Source organism: Geospiza fortis, unplaced genomic scaffold (assembly GCF_000277835.1).
Source record: "Geospiza fortis unplaced genomic scaffold, GeoFor_1.0 scaffold275, whole genome shotgun sequence".
NCBI lineage: Eukaryota > Metazoa > Chordata > Aves > Passeriformes > Thraupidae > Geospiza > Geospiza fortis.
Genome location: NW_005054341.1, coordinates 4,717,987 through 4,730,498, shown reverse-complemented (window position 1 = coordinate 4,730,498; position 12,512 = coordinate 4,717,987). Strand labels below are relative to the sequence as shown.

The 12,512-nt window shown below is 53.8% G+C and overlaps 1 protein-coding gene across 1 annotated transcript in view; it reads right to left on the bottom strand.

The window, feature by feature from the left end:
• The window catches only part of MERTK (MER proto-oncogene, tyrosine kinase), a 16,411-nt gene extending 3,992 nt beyond the window's left edge, over positions 1-12,419 (bottom strand). The window contains 10 exon segments of the mRNA XM_031058280.1: positions 737-913; positions 1,170-1,320; positions 3,650-3,801; positions 4,131-4,314; positions 6,456-6,571; positions 7,151-7,237; positions 8,354-8,527; positions 8,616-8,716; positions 8,809-9,142; positions 12,365-12,419. Of these exon segments, the coding sequence (XP_030914140.1) occupies positions 737-913; positions 1,170-1,320; positions 3,650-3,801; positions 4,131-4,314; positions 6,456-6,571; positions 7,151-7,237; positions 8,354-8,527; positions 8,616-8,716; positions 8,809-9,142; positions 12,365-12,419 (1,531 nt within the window).
• Between the last annotated feature and the right edge of the window lie 93 nt (positions 12,420-12,512).

Sequence of the window (12,512 nt, the reverse complement as noted above, 5' to 3'; positions counted from 1 at the left end):
AAGAGTGGCAACAACCAGTTAGGAAAGGGATCCTTACTCGGTACCAGTTTCCAAACTGGGAGCACGGGGCAGTGAAACACCAATTGGGAAGTCACAAGGATGAGTGAGGAGTGTTGGGCTCTTGCAGGAGAAAACAGCCCTTTGTCTGTGTTTTTAAACAATGCTGGGCCATTGAACCCAGGCGTGGGATGAGGCAGGAGGGTTTCTCCAGGACATGGGATATGATGGAATCATGGAATCATGGAGTTGAAAGGAACCCACAAGGATCATCCAGTCCAGCTCCTGGCCCTGCACAGACACCCCAACAATCGCACCCAGTGCATCCCACGGAGCGTTGTCCAAAGGCTCCGGGAGCTCTGCCAGCCTTGGAGCTGTGACCACTCCCTAGGGAGCCTGTTCAGTTCCCTCTGGGGGAAGGATCTTTTCCTAAAATCCAGCCTAGCCTCTCCTGATACAGCTCCAGCCACTCCCTTGGGTCCAGGTCACCCTCTGCTGACCAGTGACACCCTCTGCTCTCTCATTTCCGTGCCATAACACGTCCCCCACCAAGTTGCACAAGTTCACTTCCCTTTAAAAATAGGAATAGTGAGCAAAAGGTGAACTGCTGAGCTAAGGAAGGGAGGGGAAGGAAAAACCCACTTCAAAAATGTCATTTGTGGTAACAACATCAGTTCTGGAGACAGAATCCTTGTCCCCAAATCCAGCATGGGCTGCTGGCCCCTCACCCCTTGGGAGCTGCCCTGTTTTCCATCCCCTTACCCATATTTTGTCTCCACACATCGCTTGTGGATGACCACAGACAAGCAGAGGACGACTCCGACGGCAATTGTCCCGCAGATAAATCCCAGGTCTACGACAAGGGAGTCGGCATGCCCGGAGGCTGGAGTCGAAGAGGGGGCTGAGGTTATTAATCCTAAGAAAATATCCTGTTAATGGAGCCGGTGAAAGAGTCAGCCTGCAGCACCTGGGGCTTGGGGCAGGAATTCCCAGGGGTTTTCAGCAGAGCCCAAAGGGTTACACGGGAAAAAAAGGAATGAGGAGTGAGGCTGTCCTACTCCCAAATCAGGATCCTTGGCTGACAGGGAAAGCATCTGAAGGAGTGATGCCAAACAGCCTCATGGAAAGCACACCCTGGGCTATTCCCAGCATCCAGCCCTGCATCTCCTTACCACTGGCAGGGATGAAGATCTCCACAGGAATGCTGAAAGGTCCCACTCCCCCCTTGGTGACAGCGGCCACACGGATGGAGCAGGTGGCGTTGGTGGCCGCCACGGGCAGCAACGGCACACTGCCGCTCAGCCGGACCTCGTCAGACACGATCTGCTGGAGAGAGGAAAGGGAAGAAAATCCTGGGCTGGGGAAGGCAGGGAAACCTGGGGATTTACTGAGAACTGTCCCCTTGGCAACCTTTGGAGCTGCTTTGCTTTCCCAGCTCAGAGGAAGTGCAGCACCCGGCTATTTAGAGAGAAGAATGGCCCTGTGTGCAAGGGCCGGATGGGATCGGGAGCGGAGCTGAGCAGCGCTTCCCGTTCAATCCGAGCATTCCTGGCCCTCTCTGCTTCACAACAGCAGCAGCCAGAGCCAGAAAAGAGGCAGGGAAGGAGCTGGCAAGGAAGGGAAAGGCTCTGCTGACATGGACTGTGACCCTCAGCCTTTGTTGTGGCCAGTTTGGCCACTGGAGCCCTGTGAGCACGCACAGGATCCATGTGCTCCTGGTAGGATTGTCCAAGTGCTCTGGAAGTAGATCCTAGGCTCAAAAAACACTCCTTCTGTGGCTTTTGTGTCCAGCTAATTACAGTCCCATGTATTTTATGCATATTTTTATGTATATTTTTATGTGTTTCCTTGGCTGGAACCATGGCAGCAGGCAGCATAGCTTAGTAAAAACACAGGAGCCTTTCCCTGCAAATTCCATCCTTTCCTGGTCGTTTCCAGCTGAGAAAGTGCTGCTGCTGCTCCCTGCCGATTTCCAACTGCAAAACAGCTGCCCAGCTGCAGCCAAAACATCTGGCAGGCTGCTGTGCCCAGCAGTGCCTGGCTCCTTCCTGAACATCCCACAATAAAAAAGCAGGAGCTGAGGGGGATCAGTGGGTGAGGAGAGGGAATGGAGCTGAGAGGGATCGGTGGACAAGGAAAGGGAATGGAGCTGAGAGGGATCGGTGGGTGAGGAAATGGAGCTGAGGGGGATCAGTGGGTGAAGAAATGGAGCTGAGGGGGATGAGTGGGCGAGGAGAGAGATGAGGAGAGGGATTCAGAGCTTCTCAAAGGGAACCAGTTTCTGTTCCCTGTCCCAAAAAAGCCACGGAAACAGATGTGAAACACCCATGCCCTGGGAATGCTTGGGCATCTACTGGCAGTGACAGGAGCTGGGACCTTTTGTCACCTCTGCTCCCACATTCCTGCCTTCCTCCTCCTTGTATCCACATGGGATCCTTTCCCTTCCACCAGACTAAAACTGGGATCTTTCCCTGTCCTAAAGGGCTCTGCTGTATCATGTGAGGACAAACCCAGACTGTGAGCACAAAGCAGGGCTGACCTGCCAAATTTAATGGGATTTTATGACTTTTGTGGTAGTTGAGGAATTTCTTCCCGTCCCAACTCAGGCAGCCTTGGCTCCAACAAGGACTGCTGGCTAAGGAGGAAAATAAACCAACTTTTGGGAATTTTCTGGTTGTTGAGAGGCCTGCAGGTGGCCCTGTGACACCAAAATCCAGCTTCTTCCTGACTTTATCCTGCAAAAACTGGTGGTTATTTTGGGGCAGTCCAGATTTAGCCTGCGCAGGGCCACAGCTCAGGGACTTTATTTCATGGAATCATTCACACAGAATCATTTAGGTTGGAAAAGACCTCTGAGATTATCGAGTCCAACCTTAGAAGGAGCTTTTTGAGGAGTCAGAACTCCAGTCTCGTGTCTCAGACTCATGGAAAAATTGAGAACTGGAAAAAAATTCACTCCATAAGCTGGAAAAATGGACAAAAATTAACAAACAACAACAGCAACAATAAATCTCTCAGGGCTTAAAGGGCAAGGCCTGGGTTTGGCCTTTTGCTGGAGAGAGACAGCTCCTGTCAGCACTTTGTTTCCGAGTCACAAGACCATGATTTTGTTTCCCTGGCTTCATTCAGGCTGGATCTATACGGGGGAGCAAAAGCAGAACAGAAAGTGCAGCATCTGACAAAAAAAGGGGATGAGTCACTGTTTCCAGCTGGGGTCACTCTGCCAGCCTGGCACAGAGGAACCCAAACCACAGCTGGATCCATCCCTGCTGTTATCCACAGGCTCTGGATGGGATCTTTTGCCCAGAGCCTGGGCCAATCTTGCCCTAGCAAATTCCTGCAGCTGCTTCCCAAATCCTAGAAAAGGCAAGCAGGGTGTGCCAGGTGATTTCATGCACTCACAAAGAGGCCTTTGGGCCAAAGAGTTCCTCGAGCTCTGAAATTCTGTGCTGTGGGTAAAGGAAGGGAAAAATCCCATCTGAGTAAGGAACAGCTCAAAATCCAGGGAATGCAAGGCCAGGAGTGGTTTGAAGCCTACATGAAAGCCCAAGACAGCCCAAGAATCTGTGGAAGCACCAAAATCCATCTGGACATGCCTGCTGGGAATTTTTCCAGGATTTTAGCCATTCTTCCCCATTTCCTGGTGACTCACCGTGCCCTCAGAGTTGTGCCAGCTGTACCAGATGAGGTAGCCCTGGAGCTCCCCATGGATCCTCTCCAGGGGTGGCTTCACCCAGCGGATCTCCAGGGAGGAGCTGGATTCATTGAAGGACACCGTGATGTTCAGTGGTGGTGTGGTCGGAGCTGTGGGAATCAGTGGGAAAGGAGTGAGGGAAGGTGGGAGAACTGGGAGAAGGGGTGCACAGATGTGGGAATCAGTGGGAAAAGCAGCTGAGGGAAGCTGGGAGAAGGGGTGCAGAGATGTGGGAATCAATGGGAAAAGGAGCTGAGGGAAGCTGGGAGAAGGGATGCAGAGATGTGGGAATCAATGGGAAAAGGAGCTGGAGCTCATTGAAAGCCCATGAAAAAGGGGGAAGTTTCCTTTCCCACCCTGAGAGGACTCCGGAGGTGCCTCTCATCCAGAGGGATTGAGGCGGGGAAACCCTTCTCAGTCCTCACTCCCTGTTTCCTACCTCCCTCCGTGGTGCTGGCTGTTATCCAGGGGCTGAATGCCGACCAGCCCACCTCATTCCCGCAGGAAACACGGATGCTGTACTCCTCCATGGGCTCCAGCTGCTGGATGTGATACACGTGGGGAGGCACCGAGGTGTGGAAGGGCTGAAGGGAGACGTTGCCTCTTGGAACGACTTCCTTGACCTTTAATTGGAAAATCAGTCCACAAACAGGGATTAGTCAGCAACAACCTGCAGGGAGAGATGTTGGAAAACAGGATCCAGAGCCCTGCCTCCCATTTGAGCTCTGCAGGGAAAAGCTCCTGCAGGGAAAGCTTGTGGCAGGACATTCACAGGGCACAGGGAGAGGGCTCCAGCACGTGTGGAGCTGGGAACATTCCAGGGATGTTGGGAAGGAGGGAAGGATGATTTGCTGACTCTTGTGACATGAAACAAAAGGAGCCCTGAATAAAATAAGCAGGCGTCACATCCCAAGGAAACAAAGTAAAGCTCCTTTTTTGTGCAGCACATCATTGGAAAATAGGATTTATCTCCATGGGATGTAATGGGACTAATCCCAATCCTTGTCACATTTAGCAGCATGGATGAATTCAACACCCCAAAAACAAGTCCTGCTTTTCACAGAAAGACAAATTTATGGATGTCCAGCCCCCATGGAGCTGCCCCAAGAGCCACTGCAGCTTTCTAGGAAACCTTTTGTGGGAAGCGCTACCTGGATTGGGACAGAGGGGGGAAAGAGAGAAGAGCAAGAACAAGGACAGCCCAATCCATGTGCCCAGGGCTGTGCACTCCTCTGAAAAGCCTCCATCCATGATTTTGGGATGGCAGGACACCTATCCTTGTGCTCAATCAAAAGAGCCCCCCATGGTATCCCAGGATTGTCTCAGCATCTGTTTTACAGCCAAAATACGAATGAACAGCCTTCATCCTCAGGTTTTCATGGAGAAATTCCCAGAAATGCTCCAAGTAGTTCTCTGGAAGACTCTGCAAGCCTGGGCTTGCTGCTGTCCTGGTCACACACTTCCCAGCCAAGCAGCATTCCCAAAGTCAGGATTTGGAGGGAGAGATTTCCCTCAGCTTCCCATTGCTTACAAATGATGGGAAGGAGCTGAGGGGTTGCCTGTCTCCTGAAAAAGTCAGGGAATGCCACCTCCATCCCCGAGCTGTCACAAGATGCTCTGAAGGAGAGAGCAGTGACCAGTGGAACACACACAACGCTTCCAGGACCAGACACCCTGAGCATCCAGCCCAATCCTCAATTGTCTGAGAATAACCCATCAAATCCGTGGATTTTGGAAGGAAATCAGGATGTTTGCAAACTGCAACAGTTGGAACTGGCAGGTGGGCCAGCTGCAGCCCTCGGGAATGAGTCACTGGCTCGGTGGGCCCGGGGATTATCCAAGGGGACAGCAGCAAAAGGGCTGAGTCACCGCTGTGTTTTTGCCAGAAGCCCTCTCCTGTTTTCCACTTTCAAAGGCTGTTTCCTACAGACACACCATGAATGTTAAGTCATAGGAAATTCCTTGGCTCTCCACCCCGCTTCCCAAGCTCCGGCTGGAAGGCAGCAGCAGGACATGGTGCTAATATTAGCCCTGGTACCTTTCTTCCCTGAAATTCCTTTCACTTTTACCTGGCTTCAAAGGTCTCCTCTCTCCACGTGTTATCCCAGCTGGAGTGGAGATTTTCCAGGATAATAACCATATCCATGAGACAGCAAGATGGGCTTGGACTGGCAAAGCCAGCCACGTGCAGCAGGTGGAAAGTGCCTGCAGGCTCTGCCCATGGAGGTGGTGTTCCCTGAGTTCTCCAGGAACACAGGCAACCCCTCAGCTCCTTCCCAGGAGTGGGGAGCTGAGGGAAACCTGCCCCTCCAAATCCTGACTTTGGGAATGCTGCGTGGTTGGGAAGGGTTTGAGCAGGTCCATAAAACACATGACAACCTGACTGTGTTGCCCAATGGAAAGGGGTTCCAAGAGAGCCGGAGAGGGACTGGAGTGACAGGACAAGGGAGAATGACTTCCCACTGCCAGAGGGCTGGGATAGATGGGATATTGGGAAGAAAATGTTCCCTGTGAGGCCATGGCAAAGCTGCCCAAAGAGGCTGTGGCTGCTCCATCCCTGGAAGTGCCCAAGGCCGGGCTGGAGCAACCTGGGATAGTGGAAGGTGTTGGAAAGGATTTGGATGATCTTTAAGGTCCTTCCAACCCAAACCATTCCAGGATTCCGTGAAATCTCTGCAGCTCATGCCAAACACCACCAACTTCCACCTGCCTCAGAGCATCCGTGTGGGGGAGTGACAGGGATATGGGAATTCTGGATGTTTACCTGGACACTGCAGTTGTTCAAGGCAGAGAAGGCATCAAAGCCTGGCACCCAGGATATCCTGATTCCATGGGCTGTCCTGTTGAGGACCTGCACACTGACAGGAGCTGATGGAATTCCTGCAGGGAGAAGCCAAGGGCAGTCAGTCAGCTGGAAGCCTAAACACAAACCTGGCACGCTGGCTTTTCCCTGGAGCTCCCAGGGCTCAGTGTGTGACCCCACATCCGAATTCTGCGGATGTGCCGGACCACCGGATAGGGAAGCACAAAAATGTCACTTTCAGAACTATTTTGGCCATTTCTATATTTGTGACCACTCTGGGCAGCTTAAAGACCATGACTTATTTTGGGGAACACCCTCCTTACATTGCTGGAGCAGCTCCCATCAGGAATGTCAGCAATTTCCACTGTTTCCTATGGAAAATTCCTATGGAGCACCGCCCTCGTTATGAAGGAAGGAAAGGAGCAATGCAGCCCTTCCGAATCCTGCTTTGAAGCTGACAGTTTTGCTTTCAAATTTAGATTTTGGTGCTCCCTCCCCCATCCCAGTGCTGGGATGACCAAACCAGGATGACCACGTTACAGCCAGATCCCGCTGGATTTTAGCTATAGGACTGAAGGGATCTCCGTCAGCTTGTGAAGGGTGAGTGCTGGGATGTGTGGGATTACACAGGGGTTTAACAGGGAATGGGAGCTGACCTTTGATGTTGACCTGGCCTGGGCTGGATGCAGTCAGGCCTTTGCTGTTGTGGGCCTCGCAGCTGAACAGCGCCGACTTGTTGAGTCCTGCCGGGAAAACACAGCCCCGCTGTTCCCTGGATATCCCAAAACCATCCCAATCCCACCAGCTCCCCACCACCAAACACTCAAAGTTTCCTTTCTTAGCCCGTTTTCACTTCCCTCTGTGACACTTTTGGTGCCAGTGCCCGGGGGTGACCCCAGGCTCCAGTGGCCCCGCTCCCACTCCGGGGACACACGTGTGCCATCCCTGATGGGATGTCCCTACAGAAACCTTGCACAAACTCCGGAGGAAGGGGTTGTTTTCCCTCCAAAAGGGGAAAGGCAGAAAGCAGAAGAGCCCCTGCCACGGCCTGGTCAGATGATTTAGTGCTGGTCAAGGATTGCACAAATCCCCCAGCTGATGGCAGGGAAGGACCACTGGAAATACCCGAGGGCGGATTCTCCCGGCCTGGGTGAGGTGACCCCGGGCTTGGGATGCCTGTCCCATGCCAAGGTGGACATGGGGAGTGCTGGCTCATCCCAGCAGGGTGCCAGGGCTCCTGGGCCAGGAGAAGCTCTGCTCCAATGACCCATCCGAGCGGGTGCCAGGCGGATGTGAGGACATCCAAGAGGAATGAGTCACTCCTTCCGGCTTTCACTGCCCTTTAAAGGCCGCCTGCCGCTGGATGCCAAGACCAGGCAATTATAGCCCAGCTCTTAATTAACCACCAGCCTCCTCCTCGTGAGCAAAGCAAGAAATACCCCATCTTTTGCCTCTGCAGCAAAACCAGAGTGGGGGTTTATGGGACACCAAGGATTTTTCTCCCTGTGTCCCAGCAGCTGTCATGGACACACAGCACAGGGGGCATCCCAAACTCTTCCAGAAAGTGGGGACCAGAATTCCAGCAGCCCAGGAGAGCAGCCAGGTTCCTGTTGGCACAGCCAGAGCCTGGTGGAAAAATCTGCTGCTTGCTCAGGAAAGAGTCGGTTGAGCATCCTGCCTCTTCCAAGGAAGGGATTTCTGGCAGCAGCCAGAGGGGGTCAGATGGGGCTTCCAGGACTGTGCATGGCATGGGAACAGCCCCTCTGGCAGGGGGCAGCTCTGGGACAGCACAAGGCACATTCCCAGCTGAGGTGTCCCCATGGCAGGGACACTCCATGGCAGGGACACTCCCAGCTCACCTGGCACAGTCAGGACCGACGGGGAGATGTGGGGTTTCTGGTTGACCTGGATGTTGTTCTGGAACCAGTAGATCTCCACAGGCTCTGGAGGTCCCACAGCGTGGCACGTCAGGTTGAAGGGGCTGTTCCTGGTGACATTCAGCTGCTCGGGCTGATGGATGAAGTGCGGGAGACCTGGAGGGACACAGGGAAGCAAAGGATTCCCCATTTCTGAATCCTGGTCACTCAGCCAGGACACAACTCCAGAGCTGCTCCAGCTCACCTTCCAGCAGCACCAGGATGGGATCAGACACCACCTCCACGCCGGAGATGTTGAGTTTGCAGACGTAGGAGCCGTTATCCGAGCGCTGGGCGCCGAGGATGCTGCCGGACAGAACGGACACCGCCTCAGGGCTTGTGGCTTCCCATCTTCCCTGGGAGCACCCCTCATCCCCACCTGCTCCAGCAGCACTCACCTGAAGGTGGAGGTCATGGCCACCTCCTCCTCATCGGGGATCTCGAAGTGGCTGCTGGCAATGCGATCCAGCACGTGCAGCTCCCTCCCATCCTTCCAGAGGGAAATTCCCGGGGCGTCGGGCCGGAGCAGCTCCTGAGGCACTCGGATGGAGCAGTTGAAGGTGACGTCCTTGTGCTCGTTGATGACCACGCGTGGCACCGTGGGGTTGAACCTGAGCTGTCCAACAGAGCTGCCTGGGGGCTCCTCCCTGCTGCTCCAGAGCAGGCTCCGCTGGGAACGCCGGGAATGAGCCAACAGGTACGGCCTCACACCTCCTTCTCCATCAGCATCCTCTGCAAGGGAACACCTGAGGTTTGTCACCACCACCAGCAAGTCTGGGAGACCTCGCAGCAAAACAACCCCGCTGCTTCCAAGAATAGTTCAAGGCAGCTCGTTTCCATTTCCTAAAATGTTGTCCCAGGATTCTGTACAGGTAGCAGCTCTAAAAAAGTACTTTTTAAAACAAACAGGAGCAGCCCGAGCTAAAGAAAACACTCAGCCACGTTTCTTTGGGAAGGGGAGAGGCAGGAGCTATTCCCGCTGCATTACACCCACGGGACTGGAACATAAAAGGGGGGCCTCATCTGAAGCATTTTCAGCTGGGGCAGAGGAAGAGCTCCCGGCTGGAATTTTGCTGATTTTAGGCTCTGCCAGGAGCCTGTCCCTTCCCAGGACAGGGAGAGCGGGACATGCTCTGAGTCAACTTTCACTAAGTGCCTCCACTCACTGCCTTTCCCAGGAAAAGAGCTGCAGACAGATGAAGAAATGCCTTTGGACAGTGTATAGGAGCCAGCTGCTGTTCACTGTTGCTCTCCCAGGATCTTCTCCCACATTTTTTCCCAAGGGAAAGCTCCTTTTGAGGACTTCATACCCCCACCTCCAAGTCACCAAATGGCATTTCTCCCCTCCCTCCCAGCACTTCCCACCCAGCCACGGCTGACATGAAGAGCAGCTCCACTTCAAGGAATTCTCTTCCAAAAATGTGTGTATTTTTGAGATCAGATCTAGGGGATCCACCACGTGCAGGCTGGTTTGCCTGGATCATTTCTGAGCTTCCTGAGGCTTTCCCAGCCATCAGCAATCCCCAGTCAAGTGGTAAATCTCCCTTTCAGCAAGCAAAGGCATTGTGCCAGACAGGAATTTCAACTAAATTAATTCCCTTTTCCAAGAAAAAAAAGCCAAACAACCACTCACAGTTTAAAAGATAAAGAAAGCACAGTTCTTATTGAACCTGAGCTCAGCTGAGTTTGTTTTTGGGCAGGTTTTAGCCCTCAAACATCAAACAACAAGTTTTTAATGCTACGTCATCACTGTTGTGAGTAATGGGGCACGAGCCTGGTGTGTTTTCCCCAGAGCCAAGAAACACAGCCCAATTTTGAGGTTGGATATATCCCTTTGCTAAATCTCTTCCTATTTTTAACCCTCAAGAAATGCTGCTTGAGGACAGAATGCCAGCAGGGTTTTTCAGTCCAGAGGGAAGGGGGAGGCTCTCCCTGCCTCTCCCGCAGCACAATGGGCTTCCCTTTCAGAAAAAAAAAAAAACAAAACAAAAAGAGCTGCAGCTTTTCCAACCTGCGTCCCTGAGCCTCCCAAAGCAACACAAACAGAGCCCATGTGACTGCTGCAAAGCTGCAGGGACAGCCATGGATGTGCAGCCACGTCTCCAGAGCTCCCAAAGGATCTGCCAAATGCAAACAAGCAGCGACCCCAAATTCCCTCCCCTCCCCTGCTCCTCCCGGAGGCCACTCAGGCTGGAGCCGCCCCCTGCCTGGCACAATCCAGGCTCCAACTGCTTTTTTCATGCTCCATTTGAAGGGTTCTGGCTCTGGCCACAGCAGCTCCCCCGGCACAGACCCCTGGCTGGGGAGGACATGGATCTGTGCTGTGTCCTGGGATGGTTTCTGCTTCCCTGGGCTGCTCCAAGCTTAAAGGCAAAGAGCAAGGAGGATCTCAGCCTTGTTTTCACGCTAATTAAGTGGGAAGAGGTGTTTGCTGGCCGGGGAATGAAATACTTTCCTCTCTGACTCATGTGAGTACAGGAATTCCTCATCTCCCGCGCTGCCTTTGGGTACCCCAGAAGTTTGGGATGGGGATATCCTCCCAGCAGCTTGGAAGGGACTCGCCCTGTGTGGCAGGACAGCTCTTGCTTGAGTCCAGAGCAGTCAGGCTGGCTCTAAAACCCCAGGCTAAAGCCAGCGAGTTGCAAGCCTGGCGTGCCTATGTGGGTGCAGGAGCAGCTCCCGTCCCAACCACAGCCAGGCCGGAGGCAAAATCTGGCGTGGAAATCAAACCACTTGCAAGGGCACTGCTGCTCTCCTGGAACACCTGGAACTGCAGCAAAACTCCAGGGCCAACAGAGGCAGATCTTGCTGCACAGGTCCCGTGTCCCTTTCTCCCTGGAGGGAGGGGAATTTTTGCAGGAAAATCGGGTGGAATCACGACTGAAACAAGGTCTTTACTGCAGTCATGATGCATCCAGGTCTGCCAAAACGCTGGCTGCATCCCTAGCCCTGGAATTCCCACTGCTGGGAGTAATTCACCTGCTGGCAACAGCTTCTGCTCACTGAGCAGGAGGAATGAGGAGCCCCTGCCTGTGGGGTATCCAACCTCCCATCCCCTGGGAGCTGCGGTAGACCTGGAAGTGTCGGGTTAACCTTGGACTCAATGATCTTTTCCAAGCCAAACAATTCTGTGATTGTAAGAAATTAATTTTCCCCGGGGCCACACCTGAATCCAAAGAAATCTTCCTTATTCAAACACCTTTTGTACAAACCAGCCCAGGATTCCTGGTTACATCCACAGAGAGTTCCCCTCACTGCAGGCTCCTGCGGTGACAATCAGGACTTTAACTCCTCCCTGCCCAAAGCAAACACTCACATTCCTTTCTTCCCTGCTAAATTCCATCAGCACAGCGACTCCGAGACCCCCCAGCAGCCCTGAGGTCCTCCAGCAGCTCCCAAAGGTCGGGCCGCCCTGATCACAAGATTTTTGAAAGTCCAAAAATTACTTTATCTCCTCATTTCTTTCTGCAAATGGAGTTGAAAAGCCGCCAAACTGCCTGCACTACAAAGCACCACAAACCGTGGTGATTCCCGAGGATTTTTCTCAGCATCACTACGTAGCTGGCTCATGACTAATGGGGCAAATCGCACACCGATCTGCCACAATTTGTGGTCCCTGCCTGTCGTGGTGTCCCTGGCAAGCAGAGGCACATCAGGCAGTGAAGTACTGGGCCAGGACCACGCTGCGGAGGCAGAGCTTTGTCCTGGGACAGCCAGACTGTGTCCCAGGACATCCAAATCACGTTCCAGAAGAGCCAGACCCTGTGCTCCAGGACAACAAAATCCTGCGTCCCGGGACAGCCAGACCGTGGGTCCGAGGACAGACAAACCATGCGTCCCGGGACAGGCAGTTCCTGTGTCCTGGCACAGCCAAACCGCGTGTCCCGGGACAGGCAGACCCTGTGTCGCAGGACAGCCAGACCGCGTGTCCCGGGACAGCCGAACCCCGTGTACCAGCGCAGCCAGACCCGCTCCGGGTTGCGATGCGACCAGAATCCCCTCGGGACATCCCAGCGCAGCTTCTCCTCGGGACCCACCGGGCGCCCGTACTGTGCCCGCCACAGCCCGGCCCGGAGCAGCCCCCGCGGGGGAAGCGCGCCCC